Source organism: Apodemus sylvaticus, chromosome 10 (genome assembly GCF_947179515.1).
Source record: "Apodemus sylvaticus chromosome 10, mApoSyl1.1, whole genome shotgun sequence".
NCBI classification, from domain to species: Eukaryota; Metazoa; Chordata; class Mammalia; order Rodentia; family Muridae; genus Apodemus; species Apodemus sylvaticus.
In genome coordinates, this window is record NC_067481.1 from 7,129,284 (window position 1) to 7,151,725 (window position 22,442).

At 53.7% G+C, this 22,442-nt stretch overlaps 1 protein-coding gene across 1 annotated transcript; it reads left to right on the forward strand.

The window, feature by feature from the left end:
- The first annotated feature begins 664 nt into the window (after nucleotides 1–664).
- On the forward strand, nucleotides 665–21,740 carry Hid1 (HID1 domain containing). Its single transcript, XM_052196035.1, has 19 exons — nucleotides 665–856; nucleotides 6,580–6,729; nucleotides 8,122–8,292; nucleotides 8,817–8,930; nucleotides 9,701–9,807; nucleotides 10,033–10,149; nucleotides 12,103–12,325; nucleotides 12,498–12,554; nucleotides 13,983–14,123; nucleotides 14,303–14,393; nucleotides 14,632–14,783; nucleotides 14,899–14,977; nucleotides 16,680–16,844; nucleotides 18,365–18,592; nucleotides 18,922–19,028; nucleotides 19,541–19,621; nucleotides 20,277–20,368; nucleotides 20,502–20,660; nucleotides 20,910–21,740. The coding sequence occupies exons 1-19, from the start codon at nucleotides 791–793 to the stop codon at nucleotides 20,971–20,973; spliced, it is 2,364 nt and encodes a 787-aa protein (XP_052051995.1). The 5' UTR covers nucleotides 665–790; the 3' UTR covers nucleotides 20,974–21,740.
- Nucleotides 21,741–22,442: the final 702 nt, after the last annotated feature.

Sequence of the window (22,442 nt, forward strand, 5' to 3'; positions counted from 1 at the left end):
ATCACCACTAACAGTGAGTTTGAGGCTAGCCTACAATAAATTCCTCACAAAATAAACATAGAGTACTAGGCTATACCTTGGGTAACTCCTTTCTTCCGAAACCAGACTCTGTGATGTGTATGTCAGGTCCTCTGCACATCAAAGAGTTCTCAGGGAAGCCAGGGGGGTATCTTTCCCCCCTAGCTGAGCTGCCTTCCTGGAACAGGGACACTGAGTCAGCCCATCCTTCCAAATAAGCAAGGGCTAAACCTTTTAAGGGTTAGAATAACTGCAAGGCTAGACACATGGATTTGATAGGTCAAAAAAAGAAGCAAACAGAAAGAAAGAAGAAAAGAAAAGAAAAAGCAAGCTCAGATAGCAACAAAAATAGGAAAGCATGAACATTATGTAGAAAGGATTGGAGGAGAAACTGCGGGTCCGAGCAGGAACGAAGAATGAAGGTGGAGGTAGGAGATGAGATACCAGGAGGATTTCGGTCTTGCGGACTGAGTGACTGGAGGGGGAAATGGAGCGAGGACAGCACTCGGTTGCAGAAAGAACGACCAGGAATTGGGTTCCACGGAGAACTCCGGACTTCTTGGAGGCCTGAATGGCAGGTGCAGAGGCGGAGCCTCGTGGGGGTGGATCTAAAGGCGGGGCACTGGGGGCGGGGCCGACGCCGGCGGCGGGCGGGGTTCGCAGCTCCGGCTCCCCGGAGAGCAGCCGGGGCTGCGGAGCCGGAGCTGGAGCCACAGCCGGAGCCCGCGGCAGAGTCGGAATCCGGGGTGGGGCCGGAGCGGGCTCCATCGACATGGGGTCCGCAGACTCCAAGCTGAACTTCCGGAAGGCGGTGATCCAGCTGACCACCAAGACGCAGGTGCGCCTGGGGGCCCAGCCTCTTCATCCACCTGCCCTCCTGGGGGGCAGGGCAGGGCCGGGGGCTGGGTGAACATGGCTCACCCGAGGGTGGGGTGACCCGCTAATCCAGAGGAGGATGCTGAGACAAGCACCGGAACGGGACCTTTCCCTTGTAACTAGGGCTCCATCCCTGCCTCTGGGAGCCCACCCTATGCCTACTCTCCCCTGGGAACACTCTGGGGCACTGCTGCTGCCACCTTAGGCTGACGTGTGCCTACTCCTGGAGCCGGCGGCGACAACGTTATCCGCCCCCTGTCCCGCCCCCCGGTGCCCGCAGCCTCGCTTAGCCAGCCTCTTCCCACTCCCACCTACCCATCCATCGCCCCGCTCCCTTCCCTGCCCCTCAGCGCCCATGGTCCCGGACACACAGCCCCAGGCTGACTCAATGCAAACAAAGCCGGGCCAGCGCCTGCCTGGGTCGGGGAAAACAGCTGGTGCGCGGTGGCAGCGGTGGCCTCTCTGGGCCCTGGTTGATGCCTGAGGGCAGGGAAGGCCCAGGTCTTCCTGGGAGCTCACAGAGTGGTAGGCAGCGCAGCTGGGTAAGAGGAGCTGTCCTCAGGCCTAGGGAAGCCAGCTTTCTAGCTAGTGATGATCCAGGGGCTGCTCCAGGCCCGGTGGAGCTGATTGGCTGTGCTTTTTGGTACCCGGAATGGGGATTCGGGGTTTGGGGATGAGGAGATTATCATTGGTCTGTTGGAGAGAGAGCCATGGGTAACTCCAGTCCCAACCACACTCCCATATTTCCCCCGCTCCCCCCACCCCCACAGTCTACAAGTGTCACAGAAGCCACCTCCTATCTCTGGCACACACCGCTTGACCCAGCAAGGTTTCTTCCCTGTCCTCCCTTCAATCTTTATTTCTGGGAACCAAGCTACTACGGTTATGGAGATGCCCAGACATGCCCCTCCAAGGCCCTGACTGTCAAAGGCTCTGGACCTACTGCCATCTGGAGCCCCACCCCCATCCTGCTGTGCTCAGAGCTCTATATTGTTCTTGGCCGCTGTGAGTGGGATCAGGAGAGCTGCCTTCCCACAGCCAGCCAGTCACAGCCTCAGAGGGCAGACCACTACTCCCACACTCTGTTACCCACCTCAGAAAGGTCAGAGCTGAGGAAAGGAAAGCCAGGGCCTCTAGAGAGCCAGCCCCGTTTCTACCTGAGAGGCACTTGGTGAACACCAGACCTGCTTCTCCTTGCTTCCCATGACTTGTTCCAGAACCTCAGACGTGAGACTCTAGATGGACGGGTAGCAGAAAAGGGTGGTATGTGGTGTTCTGTACAGTATAGGGTGGTGGCGGGAGGAGGGAGTCTCCTGGGTTTGCCTGCCTGGGGAGGAGCTGGCTTGTTCAAAGATGGTTTGGTGGCTCTGCAGATCCTATGGAAGCAGGATAAACCCAACCAGAGCTAGAAAGCTGGGCAGTGCCCTGTTTAGGAACTCCCCACCCCCACCCCCGCCCCCCAGATACTACGTTAGTAAGTTTGTACTTGGTTGAGATAGTCTGTTCTCACTGAAGACAAACAGTTGCTTGGATCAGGGCCTAGAGTAGAGTGGAGACCCAGTGTGGACTACTCCTCCTTCCTCCCCCATCTTCCTCTCCCTCCTCCCCCTTCCCCTATCCCTCCTCCTCCTCTCCCCTCTGCCTTCTTTTCAATTTATATGATTATTATTGTGTGTGTGTGTGCGCGCGTGCGTGTGTACACATGTGTACCATGGTATATGCGTGAAGGTCAGAGGACAACTGTGGGAGTCGGTTCTCTTCTTCCTCTATGTGGATCCTAGGAATGGAACTTGGGTTAGCAGGCTTGGCAGCAAGCACGGATTACATTTACTAAGCATTTTTACTGAGTGCCTTTACTGCTGACCCACCTCACGAGCCGTGGGCCTTCTTGTAAGCATGGGACTCTCACAGGTGGGTGGGGCCAAAGCCTTGGACTCTGTAGTGATCAGCTTTGAGCAGCTGGGATTCAAGGGCCTGGTCTGAAAAGGTCTTCCTGGACCTTAGAACTCAGTATCCCCAAGGGGCTGCAGATGTGATGACCACAGGATGACCTCACTTCTAAGCCCTCAGAGGCTGTGCGTCGGGCAGTAGACAAGTGGACCCTTCTTGTGGCCTGGGCCTGCGCTCTTGCAGGTCAGCCTTCCCTGCCTTCCTGCCCTGCATCCTGTTTTCTTCCTGCCCTGTTAGCCAGCCCTGGGCAGGGCTTAACCCTAACTCTGAGGCCAGCCACATTCTTGGCTCTTTCCTCACTTGACTGGGGTCCCAGCATGGGGCATTACAGGGTCAGAGACTCTCCCCCAGATCTTATTTGAGGCTGCTCTGCTACAAGCTAGGGTAAGAGCTGATAGGTGTGTATGCACGTGCATGCATGTGCGTGCGCCTAGAATAATACTTTGATCACCTGTCAGGACTCATCGTCCTTATTGGGCTAGCTCAGTGCTGGTTTTACCCCTTACCACTCCCATCCTAGAAGGAGACTGTGACAGCCACAGCTTGGTGCTGGAGAGATGATGGCTCAGTGGTTAAGAGGGCTCCTGCTACTCTTTCAGATGAAGGGTTTGGTTCACAGCACCCATGTTGGGTGGCTCACAACTACCTGTGACTCCAGCCCTAGGGACACCCAACACCTTCTAACCTCTAGGGGCGCCCTCATGTATGGGTGCACGCAGAGAGAAACACACATTCACATGAAAAAAATAATCAGTCAGTGCAAATGCCTAAGGCCCAGTGGGATCAGGGGAGGAAGTGCAAGCTCGGGCTAGCAATCCTATGTTCAGACTCCATAATGACAGAGACTGTGGGCTAGCCCTGGCTACATGAAAAAGGTGGGGGTAGGTAGAAAGACGAACGCTTGTTTATGAAGGGTTTTTTGCCCCTCTGCTCCTAGGTTAGACCTCTGAAGCCCTCTTAAGTCTCATTTGGATTTCAGTCCTGAGGTGATGATGCTTGTCCAATATAGGTCAGTGGTCAGCTCCATTCGTGTTCAGCTGGGCCTTGGCCCATTTAAGGGATGCGGACTACCTGAGAGGTGAGGTGGGCCAGAGCACTGGAGGCCGCAGATTTCCAGAGGTGTTCCCAGTGAGGGGATCTCCACAGGCCTTTCCTCTGAGGTGTTCTTACCCACTGCATTCTGGCTCCTGGCCACCAGGACTGGGGTCTCCTGTCCCCCTCCTCCAGCCCCGTGTGTATCAGATGGCCGGTAAGGCTGAGGGCCAGCAAGCCCCAGCTCCAGGGCCTCTCCTTTGGCCTTTGTTTACCTTCGGCTAACTTGCTCTACCAGTTCTGGGACTGAGGGTGCAGCCACAAGTTATGCCGGGGCTCCCCAGAATGGAGTGGGGAGTGGGCACTTTGGAGAAGCCTGCAGCCCCAGCCTTGGGTTTGGGGAGCCCCCTGGTGCTCAGCCTTGTCAGGAGTCAGCCTCAGCCTCTCAGCTTCATCTGCCTCAATTTCGAGAGCAGGAGCAGGGCTGGGTTGCTGGGCTGTGAGGTGAGTGGATCTAGACCTGAGTCCAGGATGTGGGGTGTAGAAGTTGGGGCTGCACTCTGACCAAAGCAACTTGGGGGTCAGGGTAGGAACTCAAGCAGGGCAGGAACCTGGAGGCAGGAGCTGATGCAGAGGCCATGGAGGGGTGCTGCTTACTGGCTTGCTCCCCATGGCTTGCTCAGCCTGCTTTCTTATAGAACCTGGACCACTGGCTCAGGGATGGCACCACTTGCTATGGGCTGGGCTCTTCCTCATCAATCACTAATTAAGAAAATGCCTCACAGCTGGAGCTTATGGAGGCTTTTTCTTTCTTTTCTTTTCTTTTCTTTTCTTTTTTCCTTTTTTTTCTTTTTCTTTTTACTTTTTTTTTTTTTTTTTTTTTTTTTTTTTTTTTTTTGGTTTTTTGGATTTGGTTTTTTTCGAGACAGGGTTTCACTGTATAGCCCTGGCTGTCCTGGAACTCACTCTGTAGACCAGGCTGGCCTCAAACTCAGAAATCCGCCTGCCTCTGCCTCCCAGAGTGCTGGGATTACAAGCATACACCATCACAGCCTGGCAGAAGTGAAATTTATCATGGAAACTGGCTGCCTTGATCATTTACCTGTATGACTGTCTAGGATTCAAAGACCATAATTTATATATTTTAAAATTTCATTTTTATTTATGTGTATCTCTTTGTGAATATGCTACATGTAGGCGTGTGCCTATAGAGACCAGAAGTGGGCATCAGATCCCTGGAGTTACAGAGAACCAAACCTGAATGCCCTGGAAGAGCAGCACACACTCATAACTTCTGAGCCCTCTCTGTAGCCCCCACCGTGTAATTCTAAGGCTGGTCTCAATAGAACCTTGGGAACTTTGTTTATTACCTTAGTTTGTGTGTTTTGAGACAGGCTCTCACTGTGTAGTCCTAGCTGTCCTGGAGCTCACTATGTAGACCAGACTGGCTTCAAACTCACAGAGATCAGCTTCTGCCTCCCAAGGGATTAAAGGTGTGTGCCACAACACCCAGCCTGTTAAAATTAAAAACCATTTGTGTGTGCTTGTGTGTGTGCTTGTGTGTACATGAGGAAGGTTTACATTGGTTCAAGGTCATGCATGTGGACAACTTGTGGGAGTTGGTTCACTCCTTCCAATAAGCAGATCCTGAGTTCGATATCAGGTCATCGGGCTTGGTGGCAAGCCCCTTTACCAGCTGAGCTCTTTCTTAAGCCCCAAACCTTTAGGACTTTGTAATTATTGCTGAAAGGAAAAGAGTACAATGGGAAATGAGTTCAGCCTGAGCAAGACAAAAGAAATGTACTGGGGTCATGTCTAGGGGTAGTAAATACAGGAGTGTGTGTATGTGTGTGTATGTGTGTGTGTGTTGTTAAGATGAAGTCTGTTGAATCCCAGGCTGTTCTTGAACTCACTCACTATGTAGTTGCAGATGACTTTGTACTTCCGATCTTTCCAAGTGCTGGGATTACAGGCCCTCACCTCCAATCCTAATGTATCCAGTGCCCAAGATCCGCTCTAGGGCCTTGTGCACACTACACAAACACCCTATCAAACAAACTGCATCCCAGCCTCAAGGCCTGCTTAAGATCTTGGTTGTGTGTTGAGCTGATGTTTTGACTTGATCTAGCAGGCCGTGGGGAGCCCCAGAGGCTTTTAAGTGAAGGCACTCTGACTTTGGCCATTGCATGGGGTGGAGGTCGATTTGAAGGCTGTAGCTTCCTGGAAGTGACTGGAGCTGCAGCATGGACCAGCAGCAGGTGCTGAGAGGAGTGTGTGTGGGTTGGTGGGTCTGGCACTGGTGGATGTGCTGAGAAAGGGTTGCAAGTGAGAAGACAGCCCTGGTGATTGTAAATGGGGTATGTGTGCCCTTCGGGGAGAGAGAGCCTTAGTCTAGCTTCTAGTTGCTTCACCTACTGGTGTGGCCATGGGATGTGGCCTGGTGAGGATGTTAGCTTCTCTTTCAGAGGAATATGGGGACTTAGCCAGAGGGACCCAAACCCTTGGTGACACAGTTGGCTTTAGAGCCTAGTGGCCCTTGCTCATGCACACCTATCTTGTGGCAGCTGAATAGCTCCTCGTGCACACGGGGAGACTCCTGGATGCTGGCTGGGATGGAGGATAGCAGCAATGGTCTCCCGGCCAGGGCTCATCTGTGATTGTCAGGAAAGGTCGTGTAACTCTGGATACTGGATTCCCCTGTAGCCTGTGGAAGCCACCGACAATGCTTTTTGGGACCAGTTCTGGGCAGACACAGCCACCTCCGTGCAGGATGTCTTTGCGTTGGTGCCCGCAGCAGAGATCCGGGCTGTGCGAGAGGAGTCACCCTCCAACCTGGCCACCCTGTGCTACAAGGTATGGGCTGGCTGGCTCCTCGCAGCCACTCCCACCCTTCCCTCAGAGGCCGAATGGCCTAGTCCGCAGTCGGACGGCTGCTCACTCGGAACTTCCCATCCACAGGTCCTGGAGGACCAGTCCCTTTGTCTTCAGCTCTCCTTGGTGGGGGTGAGGGAAAAGTAACCTCGGCAGCCGCCATTTACGAGAGCTTTATTCTCTCTTTCCACACACCACCTCGTTTTGCGTTTCTGTGAGGTGCTCCAGCCTCCAAAGAGAGGTTTCTCTATTATAAATACGGTCTTAAAACTTTTCTTAGATGTATTTATTTTATTTTATGTGTATGAATGTTTTGCCTGCATGCTGTGTACATGCCGGGCTGTGCGAGAGGAGTCACCCTCCAACCTGGCCACCGTGGTTATATATATATAAGTACACTGTAGCTGTCTTCGACACACCAGAAGAGGGCATCAGATCCCATTACCGATGGTTTCCGTGTACATTCCTGATGCTTATGGAGCAAAAGAAGGCACTGGATCCCCAGAACTAGAGCAATTGATGGTTGTGAGATGCCATGTAGGTGCTGGGAACTGAACTCTAGGTCCTCGTCAAGGACAACACATTGGGTTTTATTGTTGTTTGTTTTATTTCATTGAGGCCCTGGATGCCCTAGAACTTACTATATAGACCAGGTTGGCCTTGAACTCATAGAGATCCACCTGTCTCTAGCTCTGAGTGCTGGGAATAAAGATATGGACCACCAAATGTGGTTAGACAATGTATTCTTTTCTTTTTTTTAAAAGTTTATTTATTTATTTAATATATATGAATACACTGTAGCTGTACAGATGGTTGTTGGCAATTGAACTCAGGACCTCTGCTTGCTCCGGACCACTTCGCTCCAGCCCAAAGATTTATTTATAATTATATATAAGTACACTGTAACTGTCTTCAGACACACCAGCAGAGGGCATCAGATCTCATTATGGATGGTTGTGAGCCACTATGTGGTTGCTGGGATTTGAACTCAGGACCTTCAAGAAGAGCAGTCAGTGCTCTTAATCACTGAACCATCTCTCCAGCCCTTAGACAAGGTATTCTTAACAACAGAGCCACTCTTCCAGCCCTGGTCTTTCTCTTTTTTAAAAACCTTTAAAAAGGGTACTTTTATATAGGGTTAAACAAAAGGATAAGGAGAGAAAGAGGCCTTCAGAAGAATGTAAGTTGTGCCCAAGTGTGGGTACACACTCCTTAAGAGAGGGCTACCGCAGATGACTGGACTCTGCTCTCCTGATGCTCTGGGCTGTTTTTCCCAGATCACAACCTCGCTGAGCTGGCTGACCTCTGCAGCCTGGGTGGCCTGAAACAAAATGGCCACTTCACACACTCCTCCCTTGCTGTCTGTCCCCACAGGCTGTGGAGAAGCTGGTGCAAGGCGCGGAGGGTGGCTGCCACTCTGAGAAGGAGAAGCAGGTCGTCCTGAACTGCAGCCGGCTACTCACCCGAGTGCTCCCTTACATCTTCGAGGACCCCGACTGGAGGGGCTTCTTCTGGTCCACAGTGCCCGGGGCAGGGCGTGGAGGGGTCTGTGGGCCTGGCTGGGGGGTGGGGGGGTGGGAGGACCCTGGTAGAGCCACCTGGTTTTAGGAAGTGCCGGGGATGGGGACCAGTGGATAGGGTACCACTGAAGGCGAAGGAGCCAGCACCAGCTTTTCAGGAACTCGGTTTCTTTCCCAGGGGTCTCTGCAGGGGTTCAGGGACAGGGCCCAGCAACTATGTCTTTAGAAGGACTGTACTGCCTTCTCCCAGACCCTATCTGCTCTGGGCTTATCTTCAGTCAAGCGCCAAGGGTTGAGACCTCATGATTCCCAAGGTGTCCAGCCCCCTTGGCGGGACATTTTCTCACTGTTCCCAGTGTTTGTCTCTGCCCTGCCCTCTTCTGGCTAAGGGAGGTTTGGGGTGAGCAGGAAGTCCCTTCCTCTTTCCTTCCACTTTCTCTTCCTTCCTCCCTCTGTCTACACACGCCTGCTGAGACCCAGTCCCATATCCAAGCCCTGGGGCCACTCCTCTTTGGCCAGCCCCCACTGAGCACCCCGTACCTTCAGCAGGGTGAGGAAGAGGATGAGAACGCTCGTCCCTTGGCCGAGTCCTTGCTCCTGGCCATTGCCGATTTGCTTTTCTGCCCAGACTTCACTGTGCAGAACCACCGGAGGAACGATGTGGTGAGACACCCAGGCTGGGCTCTGATCCTGCTGGGGCTAGCGGAGTTATGGTCTCCTGGGTGCGGGGTGCAGGGGTGGTTCAGAGGGCAGGCCTCCTAGGCGTACGTGTCCTGGGTGGGATAGGGGGTTGTACTATTGGAGAGGAGCCAGCTGGTATCCAGCCTGCCCGTCTCTTAGCAGCAGCCCACAAGCACCTATTGTTTTCTCTGCCTGAGGTGGGAGGGGTGCAGGGCTGGAACCAGGAAGCCTTCTTTTTCACTCAGGAACTCCACCAGGAATACTTTCTCCCCTCAGCCTGCCACGCCCCTATCTCCCTAACCTTTCCTGCCTCCTCTCCCTGCCTCAGACTGGGCTCAGCAAGTAAAATAATCAAGGCAAGACTGCAGGAAAACAAGCCTTTAAAGAACTCCAACAGCACTCGTTTCTCTCCTTGTCCGTTAGGAGATTGGTATGGGGAGGGAGCAGGGCTGACCTAGGGACAACGGTGGGAAGCTTGGGGGGTTGAGGTCCCCCTCACATCGCTATTTGTTTGTTTATTTTTTGGATTTTTTTTTTTTTTTCTGAGACAGGGTTTCTCTGTATAACCCTGGCTGTCCTGGAACTCACTCTGTAGACCAGGCTGGCCGAGAACTCAGAAATCCACCTGCCTCTGCCTCCCAAGCGCTGGGATTACAGGCGTGTGCCACCAACGCTCAGCTTTTTCTCCCCCCCCGCCCCCCGCTATTTGTTTTGTGACACCCCCGTCCCCTGCAACCACTTTCTGTTTCTAGGACTCAGCAGAAGATGTCCATTCCCTGGACAGCTGCGAATACATCTGGGAGGCTGGTGTGGGCTTTGCCTACTCCCCTCAGCCCAACTACATCCATGACATGAACCGGTGAGCAGGACCCGGCTGGCCACATAGCTCAGAGACCCACAGGGTCTTCCAAGAAGACCCTGCCCTCTTACCATCCATCCTTGGCCTTACAGGGAGGAACAGGGGTCATTCTCCCCCCCCCCCCATTGACCCCCATGAGGCTGGGCCAGGGAGGTGGGCAAATGTGGCAGTCCCTTCCAGAGGGAGACAGGAGTTCTAATGTAGCCTTTCCTGTCCCTCCTGCAGGACAGAGCTGCTAAAGTTACTGCTGACGTGCTTCTCAGAGGCCATGTACCTGCCCCCATCTCCAGAAAGTGGCAGCACCAACCCCTGGGTTCAGTTCTTTTGTTCCACGGAGAACAGGTGAGAGGCGGCAGGCTTTCCTAGTCTTCCTCTTCTAGGAACCCAGTGCCAGCCCTGATGGTTTTATTTGAGGAGACGTGCTGCCCCCTGGTGTCATGAAACTATAACTTAGCCTTACATTTTTAAAATTTTATTTATTTTTATTTTATATACATTGGTGTTTTGGCTGCATGTATGTCTGTGGGAGGGTGTCAGATCTCCTGGAACAGGTGTTACAAATAGTTGTGATCTGTCATGTGGGTGTCAAGAATTGAACCTGGGTCTTCTTAGCTTTACTATCAAGGCCCCAAACCTCCCGGGGGCTCCTGGGCCCAGGTTCAGGTCTTCCATCTAGAGCCACATTGTTTAGTAGAAATATAATATTGGGGCTTGAAATGTAGCTCTGTGTATAGAGTGCTTGTCTATATTCATGGAGCCCTGGGTGAACTGTGTGCGGCGGCACATGGCTGTAATCCCAGCACTCTGGAGGCGGAGGCAGAAGAATCAAGAAGTTTAGGGTCATCCTTGGCTTCTAGTGAGTTCTGGGATAGCCTGTGGTACATAAGACCCTAAAAGGCAAAAAGGAAGGAAACCTATAAATTTTATTTAACTCAGTAGAACTATCATGATCATTTGAATTTCTTTTCTCACACTTCCTTCCCCAAATCCAGTGTGCAGTTTATACTTCCAGCGTGCTTCAGCTGGACCAACCACTCAGTAGTACTCAGTCACCGGCCACACGTGGCTGGGGTTGCCCTCTGGGACAGTGGGTGGAGAAGAGGGTCTGAGGATGGTAGATGCAGACTCAAGAGCTATGGGGACACTTAAAAGTACATGTGGGTGCCACAAGGTCATCGATGGACAGAGTACTTGAAGTATACACCCCAGCTGTGCACACCCAGTGTGCAACCCAGCTTTGTAACCCAGCTTTGCAACCCAGCTGTGCAACCCAACTGTGCACACCCAGCTTTGCAACATAGTTGTGCAACCCAGGTGTGCACACCCACCTGTGTACACCCAGGTATGCAACCTAACTGTGCATACCCACTGTGAACACCCAGCTGTGCACACCCAGCTTTGCAACATAGTTGTGCAACCCAGGTGTGCACATCCACCTGTGTATACCCAGGTGTGCAACCTAACTGTGCATACCCACCTGTGCACACCCAGCTTTGCAACATAGTTGTGCAACCCAGCTGTGAACACCCACCTGTGTACACCCAGCTGTGCACAACCAGCTGTGCATACCTACTTGTAAATACCCAACTGTGCACACCCACCTGTGCACACCCAGCTGTGCCCCTGTGCAGCTGACATAGGTGTTAGCATTCTACACTTTTAACCTTCCTGATTCTGGAATCTGACCCCTGCATGGCATGACTTCTCTCCTCTGGGTTTTGCTGGTTCCCTGCTTTTATCCCCAGAAGAGAAGGGCTCCAAGTGCCCCTCAACTCTGGTTACAATCAGAGCCCGGCCAGAGTTTCTTCTCGTAGCTGTGCCAGGCACGTCACAACCTTTTCTTGCTCACTCGGCTAACCGCTTGGATCTCAGTCTCCTCACGTGTAAGATGAACCCTGACATCTACTGGACATGATTCAAGTCATCTCGTGGCCAGCGAGCCAGGGGATGGAGCTAGATTCTGCTCCCCAAGGGGAAGCTGTCTTTTCTTTGCTCCTCTAACCTCTTGCCTGAAGCCCCAAAGGAGGGTGTGTGCCCCTGAGAACTGAGAAGGGCGTGAGCACACTCTCCGAGGACTCCATCCCCGTGTAATGGACTCCTCTGCTCCTGACTCAGCTTGGCCCTGGTCAGAGTCAGCCACATGCGTGGATAGGGAGGGCATTCCCTATTCGGGAAGGGACAAGTTTGTCTTGCCTTCTGCCTGATAGCACAGCTCCAGATGTGGCTGTGGCAGTAGCTGGCTGGCTGGGCGGGCTGAGGAACATCCCTGCAGCCTTGCTCTGTGCTCTCCTGCAGACATGCGCTACCCCTCTTCACGTCGCTCCTCAACACCGTGTGTGCCTATGACCCTGTGGGCTACGGGATCCCCTACAACCACCTGCTCTTCTCGGACTACCGGGAGCCCCTGGTAGAGGAGGCTGCTCAGGTGCTCATTGTCACCTTAGACCACGACAATGCCACCAGCACCAGCCCCACCGTGGACGGCACCACCACGGGCACTGCCATGGATGACACTGACGTAAGGACAGGAGGGATAGGGGGCTGGGGGCAGGGGCATCTCCATTAGCACAGGCCCTGGGCAGGGGGGACCTCATGGTGTGTCTGGGGGTGTCCAACTTTGGAAAGCTCACTGCTGCTATCCAGGCCGACTTGAGTGAGGCATCTGTTCACCATAGCTCTCTCCCTGGCAGCCTCCAGGGCCCGAGAACCTGTTTGTGAACTACCTGTCCCGCATTCACCGTGAGGAGGTGAGTTAGGCATGGGAGCGGGGATTCCAACTGCCCACCTTCTGCAATGGCTGTGGCTTTGTGGGGCTAGAGGCATCTCGCTCTCCTGCATGAAGGAGTCATCCAAAGTAGAGCAGTGATGGCAACGCTTGGGGGATCGTGATACATCGGAAGGATTGGTGGGAGCCGGGGCTGTGTGGTTCAGTTGTCAGAGCACTTGCCTAATGCACACAGAGCCCACATTAGCATCTCCAGCATCGGGGTTCGGCGGTGGACGACTGAAAAGCCAGCCTCTGAGAAGTGGAGGCAGGGGGTTAGAAGTTTAAAGTTGTTCTTCGCTAGCCTGGATGGACTACAGGAGACTCTGTTGTTAAAAGTAAATAAATAAAAGAAGGGAAGAAATGATTTATAGGGGCTGAAGAGGTGGCTCAATGGTTAAGAGCACTGACTGCTCTTCCAGAGGTCCTGAGTTCAATTCTCTGCACCCACATGGTGGCTCACAACCATCTGTGATGGGATCTGGTGCCCTCTTCTGGTGTGTCTGAAGAGAGTGACAGTGTACTCATATACAGAAAATGAATAAATCTTTTTTTTTTTTTAATTATTTTTTGGTTTTTTGAGACAGGGTTTCTCTGTGTATCCCTAGCTGTCCTGGAACTCACTCTGTAGTCCAAGCTGGACTCAAACTCAGAAATCTGCCTGCCTCTGCCTCCCAAGTGCTGGAATTACAGTCATGTGCACCACTGTCCAACTTAAATAAATCTTAAAGAAAGAAAGAAAGACAGTGAGACAGAGACAGAGACAGAGAGAGAGAGAGAGAGAGAGAGAGAGAGAGAGAGAGAGAGAGAGAGAGAGAGAGAGAAAGAAAAAGAAAGAAAGAAAGAAAGAAAGAAAGAAAGAAAGAAAGAAGGAAAGAAAGAAAGAAATGATTTATAGTCTTAGCTGGGCTTCTCCTCAAGAGGGCTTCTCAAAGGAGGTTTGCTGAGATGCTGGGGTTCAGGGGTGGGAGAAACTGCGTCCTTAGTGTCCACTCAGACTCAAGTGGAGGGGGTGCAAGGGACTGTGGATGCATGTGTCCCCGCCCCGTGAAGATCAAAGCTGAGGTGTGTGCTCAGTAGCTGACGGCTCTCTGAGAACTGGGGAGGACTTCTCCTGTGTGGTGGGGAGTGGGGAGAACAGAAGGACAGCAGCTACCAACGAGGAATTTAGATGGTTAGGGAGCCTAGTTCAGGGGTCCACCTGGGGGTTGCCAGGAGCTGCAGCCTTGCGTAGGGGATCTTCCGACCTGCTGGAGAGGGGGTCAGAGGCTGAACTTTGCAGGGTACTCACAGTAATATCCAAACCCAGGTCCTCTGGGCTCTGGACAAGGTTATGGGCAAATGAGAAGACATTTGTAGGGGTGTAGCCAGAGGGGGAGCTGGATTGGAAGGACCTCTGTCTTCCCCTCAGGACTTCCAGTTTATCCTCAAGGGGATAGCTCGGCTGCTGTCCAACCCCCTGCTCCAGACCTACCTTCCCAACTCCACAAAGAAAATCCAGTTCCACCAGGAGTTGCTCGTTCTCTTCTGGAAACTCTGTGACTTCAACAAGGTGAGCAGACCCCAGGGCCCAACCTGATGGCGACAGTCGTGAGGGGACATCGCTGATGGATTAGTGGGGTCCGGAGTCCTAGGATTCGGGGAGCATCTGGGCCTCTCCAGCCTAGGTGGGAGAAGGTGGGGTTGCTTGTCCTCTCACTGCAGCCCGCCGGCCCCCTCTCTCATTCCCAGAAATTCCTCTTCTTTGTACTGAAGAGCAGTGACGTGCTGGATATCCTGGTTCCTATCCTCTATTTTCTCAACGACGCCCGGGCCGATCAATGTACGACAGTCGTGGGGCCTGGGATGCTGCGGTAGATATGGGGGGGGGGGGGTCTTGGTTTCCAGTAGAGTCTAGTCCGTCTGTCCTACCTCCCAAGAGCTTAAGCCTGGTGCCCTAACCTCCCACACGGGGTTTCCTTGAACCCGTAACTTCCCACATGGGGTTTCCTTGAACCCCTGAAGATGGTCCTTCCTCCTCTCCCTGCTCTGTGTAACGCCTCCTGTGTTGTACACCCCAGCTCGGGTGGGCCTGATGCACATCGGGGTCTTCATCCTGCTGCTTCTGAGTGGGGAGAGGAACTTCGGTGTACGGCTGAACAAGCCCTACTCAGTGCGCGTGCCCATGGACATCCCGGTCTTCACAGGCACACATGCAGATTTGCTCATTGTGGTAAGGCGGTGTGCATGGTCAGCCTGGGGTGGGGGGCGATTTGGGTGACATTCTCTTCTTGGCTGGGTCTGGAGGTGGTGGGTAACTCATGCCGTCCCCGTCTTTCTCTGCACAGGTATTCCACAAAATCATCACCAGCGGTCATCAGCGGTTGCAGCCCCTCTTCGATTGCCTGCTCACCATTGTGGTCAACGGTAGGGACCCGGAGCCTAACTTCCCCATGATCACCAGCAGGTGGCGCTAGGCCACAGGCCCACCAGCCACCCGTCTCTGCTCTTCATGAGTTGGAATAGCAAGCTATGTTACAGCTAAGCTTTCTAGCACTGTAGAAGGGACAGAGCGGCGCCTATGAAGTATGACCTTCACATATACGTGTCATGCGCACAATAATTAATACAACTTCTAAAAAGCTTTAGAACATATCGTATCTAATCTGCTAAATTCAAAATATTTAACTAGACACGAATGGACTATAAAAATCATTGAGATAGCTTATGCTCTGTTTCACACACAGGCTTCAAAATCGTGTGTGTGTGTGTGTGTGTGTGTGTATGTGTGTGTGTGTTCTGTCGCTGCAGGACATCTCAGCTGAGAGAGATTGGCTGTACTGCAGACATTCATGTGGCTGCCAGCTATTTATTGGGTGGTAAAGGTTTGGGCTGTCACAGTCATAGTGCAGGAATATCGAGAGCATTGTAAAGGGCTACAGGCTGCTTGCTCTCTGGGAAAGGAGCCAGGAGGGTTCAGCTTGGCTGGAGTTGGGGGACCCAACAAGGCAGATAGCAGTAGGCTGGAGCAGAATGACTTTTGTGAACATCTTTAGGCCTGTTAGTTCATTGGTGGGTCTAGTTTATACTCCTGTTGATGTAACAAATACCCTTAAGTCTATAAGTTCAGTCATTCCCATCCTTGAGCAGGGAGGGGAGGTCAAGGCAGGGGTGGGGGGGAAGCTAGTCACATGACATCCATAACCAGGAACAGCGAAACTAACAGATCATTGCCGGCTGGCTGCATACCCGCAGCTAGCTTTCTTTACTCTTGACTCTTCAGGGTCCAACTTAGGGAATGGTGCTGCCCACATTTGTAGTGTATCTTCCCACCTCAGTTAACAATCTAGATAATTCCTCACTGAGCTCTCTTCCCAGGTGATTGTGAGTTGTGTCAGCTTGACAGTATAAGCTAACAACATATCGACGTGTTGTTGTTACATAACATAACATAACATATGTTAGTTATGTTACATAACAACAAATCATAGTGTGATTTGAACTTCTGACTGAGTGTCTGGGGCCGCACAGGGGTCCTAAGGGCTCTCGCTGGGTCGTGGGCTCTGTCCGTCGGTCAATTCTATTTTACAAGTCCTGACTGAGTCCCTTTGCTCGCAAGGCCAGCTTTGAGAATGCCTCTGTGAACAAGACAGGCCCTGTTCCCTTCCTCTGGGAACTTCAGCCGAGCTAGGGGACGAGGCAGACGGCAGGGACGCACCACAGGTCAAGACGTAGTTTCCTCTCTGACTCCCACTCCCAAACTTGCGCTGAGGAATACACATCTAGTGACAGCATCTTGTCACTTTTGAAGGATGTCACATCCCGAGTTAACACCCCTGTCCTGTCATTTTATTGCGGGGGAACTTGGTCCCAGTTTATAACCCTCTCTAAACCCTGCTATTTTTCTTTGTCTATGCTCTCCTCTCTGCCTCCCTCCCTCTGGGTTGGAGAGATGCCTGGGATTGTTGAGCTGAGCGTGCCTTTGAGGTTGTGGGGTGGTGGGAACACTGGAGCCTCAAAGGCTTAGGGAGCCTCTGCAGGGGACAGGGGGATCAGTTGAGGTGAGGTGCTTCGCCCTGGCCTGGCGTTTGCAGGGATGGCCCAGAACAAGCTGACTCCTCCCTTCCAGTGTCTCCCTACCTCAAGAGCCTGTCCATGGTGACTGCCAACAAGCTCCTGCACCTGCTGGAGGCCTTCTCCACCACCTGGTTCCTCTTCTCAGCATCCCAGAACCACCACCTGGTCTTCTTCCTCCTGGAGGTCTTCAACAACATTATCCAGTACCAGTTTGATGGTGAGGCGCCGGCCTGAGCCCCTGGGTAGGGAAGCCCCAGCACAGCCTGTGCACTTACTGAGCACCTGCAGTGTACCTGGGGATGGGGACAGGCCGTGGAGAATCAAGGTGTGGCTTGTCCCTCTTGGAGCTCACAGCTGGTCATGGAGTCACAGGCAGGAGCGGGGCTTTAGGCGGACAACCTGACCCACTGAACAAAAGAGTTCATTTAGAACTGATTGGCTGGGAAACTCGGAGTGGGAAGAGCCCTGCTAGCTGTCACGCAGGTACCTTACCAGTATCACAGGTGCTCCTCTAGATCTCACCAGCCGTGGGCTCTGTGGCCGTGAGCAGCGTTGGTCCCCTCATCTGTAAGGTGCTCATAACGAGGCTGCTGTAAGTCCCTCTTGCAGGGCACACTTCTTTACTCGCAGCTCTCAGAAGGCAGAGGCAGGTGGATCTCAGAGTTGGAGGCCACTCTGGTCTACAGTGTAAGTGCTGGGATAGCCAGAGCTATGCAGAGAAGTGCCCCTCCCCGCAAAAAAGTCCTCTCTTAGAGGATATTGGAAGGCTTAATAACCCACACAATAAAAGCACCTGGCACAACAAATTATTGACAATTATTGTTACTATTTCCAAAGTAACTTTTAGACGTATATATGAGTGATGAATGAGCGTACAGTGGGCAAAAAACATCGCCTGGGAAGGGACGTGTGCAAAGGTCCTGGGGTGGATGTTAAGCTAAAGGCACTATGGTGTGACACGGGGCCTGACAGGTAGATGAGGGCACTGAGAGCTCTGGTTGGCATCGCCTCCTGTCCTGATGGCTGTGGGAACTTGGAGGTAGATGACAGAGGCCAGACGCTTACAGCGGTGTCTTCCTGGACTTCCCTGTGGCTCACTGAGAGGTTACATATTTAATGCTGGGCTGTAGGGCTCAGGCTACCCCACCATGCCAGATGATACCTGAGTATGTGCGGCTGCGAGGGGATTTCAAGACACTGTAAGAAGGACACTGAGGAGCTCAGGGCCCAGCTGTTTCCTTACAGCCTAACATCTGGGCATCCCCACAACCTAAGTACTTGGCATCTCCATAGCCTAACATCTGGGCATCCCCACAGCCTAACTGCCTGGCATCTCCATAGCCTAACATCTGGGCACCCCCATAGACTAACTTCCTGGCATCTCTGTAGCCTAACATCTGGGCATCCCCACAGCCTAACTGTCTGGCATCTCTATAGCCTAACATCTGTGTTCCCCGTCACCTAATATCTAGGTATCCCCACAGCCCAGCTTCTTGGCATCCCTCACAGCCTAACATCAGGCATCTCTACAACCTAACTTGTATCTCCTCCAGCCACTATTGCCACTGATACCCATACAGTTGGGTCTGCCCCACTCCGTCTCCGGATACCCTGTCCAGTCCTTATCCCTGGGGAAGATGTCTTCCTGTCTCACAAACTGCCCTCTGGTCCTGGAAGCCAGCCCAGACGTGGAGTGGAAAGGAAAGCTCTCTAAGGTCAGACATGATCCTTCCACAGGCAACTCCAACCTGGTCTATGCCATCATCCGTAAACGTGGAGTCTTCCACCAGCTGGCCAACCTGCCCACTGACCCGCCCTCCATCCATAAGGCACTTCAGCGGCGGCGCAGGACACCGGAGCCCCTGTCCCGTGCCGGTTCCCAGGAGGGTACTTCCATGGAGGGATCCCGTCCTGCCGCCCCTGCAGAACCAGGCACCCTTAAGACCAGCCTGGTGGCCACTCCAGGTCTGGATGCTGTCGGGCTAGGAGAGTGTGGGGCTTGGCTGGGGGTACATTGTGAGGGCGTGGGTATGATCTCAGGGGTGTCATTCCCATGGGGTGTCTAGGAAGCCGAGGAAAAGGACTTCTGGGGTGGAAGTACTGGGTGGGCATAGGTCGATCGACTGGGGGGGGGTGGTTAGAGGAGGGACATGGGCGGGGCTCAGAACTGAAACAATAGCTGTAGGAGGGGAAGGGCAGACACAGCACTTCAGCTGTGAATGGGGAGCACACAGCCTCCTGAGCCAGAAGGGGTACCATGACATGTCCCTCTCTTTCTCCTGGGTCCTTCGCAGGCATCGAAAAGCTGACAGAGAAGTCCCAGGTATCAGAGGATGGTACCTTGCGGTCTCTAGAGCCCGAATCCCAGCCAAGCTCAGCAGAAGGCAGCCGGTCTGAGGGGGTAGGTGTCTGGGGACACCTGGGGTAAGGTGCCGAGTGTCACAAGTGTCACTTCATCTCCTTTCTCTCTGAACCCTGACGTGTGGGCGTGGGCAAGGCCGGGGTGCTCTAGGTTGCCCGGTTAGAACAAGGGACTCGGGGCTGGCATCGCTGAACCCCAGGGAGAGGGGGCCGTTCATAGACCTCTCCCTTTTGTTTATCAGTTGCAGTAAAGCCCTGTGGCCTTCAGGTTCCTCATCCATCAGCCTTATCTGAGTCTGGCCTTTACCCTGCCTGCTGTCAGCCCCCGGCCCTAAACCTGTCACTGGGCTGGGCTGGGCTAGGCTGACCCTTGGGCCAGGGCAAAGGGTATAGGTCTGGACCAACCCTCTCGTGCAGCACCCCCTACCCCGCCCCACCCCCGCCCCCAGTCCTGTAGTGGGGCCAGAGGAGACATGTTGCTCTATGGCCGCGTCTTGTACTCATGTGTATCCATTCTTTCCCCTGTCACTTTCATTTCTTTCTGGGAACCAGGAGCCCAGCCAAACATGGAGAGAGCAACGGAGATTGTCCAATGCGTCAGCCAGTGGCCAGTGGAGCCCAACATCAGACTGGGTGAGGGACATGGCTGGAGGAGGGTCAGGGAGCAGGGGCGGTCAGAGCTCCAGCTTGGGAAAAGACTAGAGTAAGAAAACTAAAGACACGCTGGAGAGCTGCCTCAGAGGGAAAGAGCACTGGCTGCTCTTCCAGAGGTCCTGAGTTCAATTCCCAGCAGCCACGTGGTGGCTCCCAACCATCTGTAGTGGGATCCGATGCCCTCTTCTGTTGTGTCTGAAGACAGCGACAGTGGACTCACATACATGAAAAATAAGAAAGAAAAATCAAAGACTTTAGAGACCATGCCGAGGGGCTGTCCTTCAGTTGCGTGACCTGCCCTTTCAGGTGTTGACTAATATAACTTATTCCTTTGTCAATCACCCTTGCTGAGTTCCTCCCCAAATCCCTTCCACGCCCGGTGTTTCCTGTGAGCCCCACTGATTGCTCTGGATGGGTGTGATAAACAACCTTGTGATCGTGCCATCCAGCCATTGTGAGGATTAAAGGGGAAGGTCCTCCGGAAGGCACGAGGCCCAGCAGCTGGCCCTTCCCGTTAGCAACAGTTCCCCTTTACAGGCTGTGCTTGGTGCAGGCCATGCTGTGCCTAGGTGGGGGCTGTGGCTCTGGGTCAAGGACCAGCCTGTCCCTGTAACTCTGCTTGTGGCTCTCACAGATCTTGTCCTGGAAGTCAAAGCTACCGCTGCAGACCATCATGCGCCTGCTGCAGGTCCTGGTTCCCCAGGTGGAGAAGATCTGCATAGACAAGTGAGTCCAGAAGCTGGCCAGAGCGAAGAGGGGTGGGCAGGTGGCTGTGGCGGGGGAGGAGTCGGCCCAGGCTAGGGGTGGGTGCGTTGTGGAGCACACGTGTACATCCTGGAGGCCCCACCTCTTTCTCCAGGGGTCTGACGGATGAGTCTGAGATCCTGAGGTTCCTGCAGCACGGCACCCTAGTGGGGCTTCTACCTGTGCCCCACCCCATCCTTATCCGCAAGTACCAAGCGAACTCAGGGACTGCCATGTGGTTCCGTACCTACATGTGGGGCGTTATCTATTTGAGGTGGGCCCTGTGAGGGGTGGGGAAGTTACATCCTGGGGTGGCTGGATCTGGATGTCTACCTGAGGACTGCCCATGAGGGTCTTAGCTCTGAATCCCTCAAACCCTAGCGGGGGGAGGGGGAGTCTAACGTCCAATCAGCAGTCAAGCCGAGGGTGGCCATTCATTACGCAGAATAAGGATATCAGGGTGGCTGGGGGGAGGTCTACAAGGTACCCTCTTCTAGGAAGTGACAGTGCCCTTCCTCTGTAGGAATGTGGACCCACCCATCTGGTATGACACCGACGTGAAGCTGTTTGAGATCCAGCGGGTGTGAGGATGGAGACCCGAGGGAATAGGGCCAGGAGAGCTGGTTCCAGTCCCCAGTGCTCTCAAACCCATTGTTCTGAGCTTAAAGGTCCATTATCAGGGTGCGGGGCAAGCAGAGTGGTTGGTCCTGGATGGCAGGTCTCAGGTGCCCATTGTGGCTGAAAACAGAGAATTAAAAAGAAAAGTGCCCCTCTGCCCTCCAGGCTGTTGTCATGGGAGCCTCTTGTCTCCAGAGATACAGCCCCATCAGAACCCCTGCCCACTCTGGATTCTTCTTTAAGACCTGCCCTTGTGCCGCCTGCCCTCCAGAAGCTGCCAGGTTACTGTGCCCCAACAGGTCTCAAAAAGGAGCCATGTGCTGCCCCGGTAAAGGGGCACCTGGTCACGGTAAAGGGAGTCCTGGCCACCTAGTCTGAGACTACTGTTCCAGGCCTTCTCCTTGCCAGTACCCTGGGGGAAAGAGTGGCTGAGCTGCTGGCCACGGAGGCTGGAGGCTGGCAGCTTAGGAAACAGGACTGTGGAGTGTGCTTTGGGGGCTTGGAGTAGGGTATCGAGAATGCTCTGCTACTGTCCCTGGGTCCGGGGATTTTTGCCTGGCTGGCGGAGCCTAAAGGGTGTCAGTGTCCCTGCCTTATCTGCAGCCTGGTTGGTGGGTGTTACACACCCTATGAGCCCCAGCTCTGGCCTCCGGGTCTCCCTTGCCTCCTGCGTGTCAGTACAATCTTTGCTCTGTACAATCGGCCACTTTACACAATAAAATGTCCCCCCCCCCCCGCCCCCGTGCTGTTGTGTCTCTGTGCCTGGAGCTGGGGGAGGTGCCTGGCTAGGGCTCTTATCTTCAGGGCAGCTGGGGACTCTATGCCCCAGAGGTCATCACTGGAGAGCTCTTGCTCCATGACTCAGCCATTATCTGCCATTTTGGTGGTGGTGGTGGTGGTGGTGGTGGTGTGTGTGTGTGTGTGTGTGTGTGTGCCTGACTGCAGGGCTGTGCTCTGTCCCCCAGGGTTTGGCTGCAGTCACCTAGAGAAAAGTCACACAGGAGAGGCCAAAAGCCTGAGGTAACCAGAACCAGTGTTGAGGAGACCTGGATCATCACCTCTGGGCTCGACAGTGTGTGGCTTTATAGGAGCAGGGGGATTCTGGGAAGGGCAGAGCCTTGTCTGCAGGGCTGGGGCCATTCACAGTGGGCCTCACCCTGGACATATTTGTTCTGGGCTCAGAGAGATGGATGGAGTGCTGGTGTTGCCTGCTTGTTCAGCTTCCTACCTCACCCAGTGCCTCAGAGGACTGGGCAGGCCTGGGCACTGGGCAGGCAGAGGCCACAGTGACCACCTATTGTGAGCCAGTCACAAAAATGCCTGAGGCTCTGTTCCAAGAGAACTGGTGAAGGGTGGAGGTCAGGGCTATACAAGCCCAGACCCATCTCTTCCTGCTTGTCCACAGATGAGACAGAGATTATCTGGGGCAGACCACTCC

Excerpts from the sequence above, each read along its gene's own strand:
- Hid1 (XM_052196035.1), top strand. The coding sequence starts at position 791 with ATGGGGTCCGCAGACTCCAAGCTGAACTTCCGGAAGGCGGTGATCCAG. Across the intron at positions 9,808-10,032 it reads TACATCCATGACATGAACCG|GACAGAGCTGCTAAAGTTAC; the intron begins GTGAGCAGGACC and ends TCCCTCCTGCAG. Across the intron at positions 14,978-16,679 it reads GCTCACCATTGTGGTCAACG|TGTCTCCCTACCTCAAGAGC; the intron begins GTAGGGACCCGG and ends CCTCCCTTCCAG.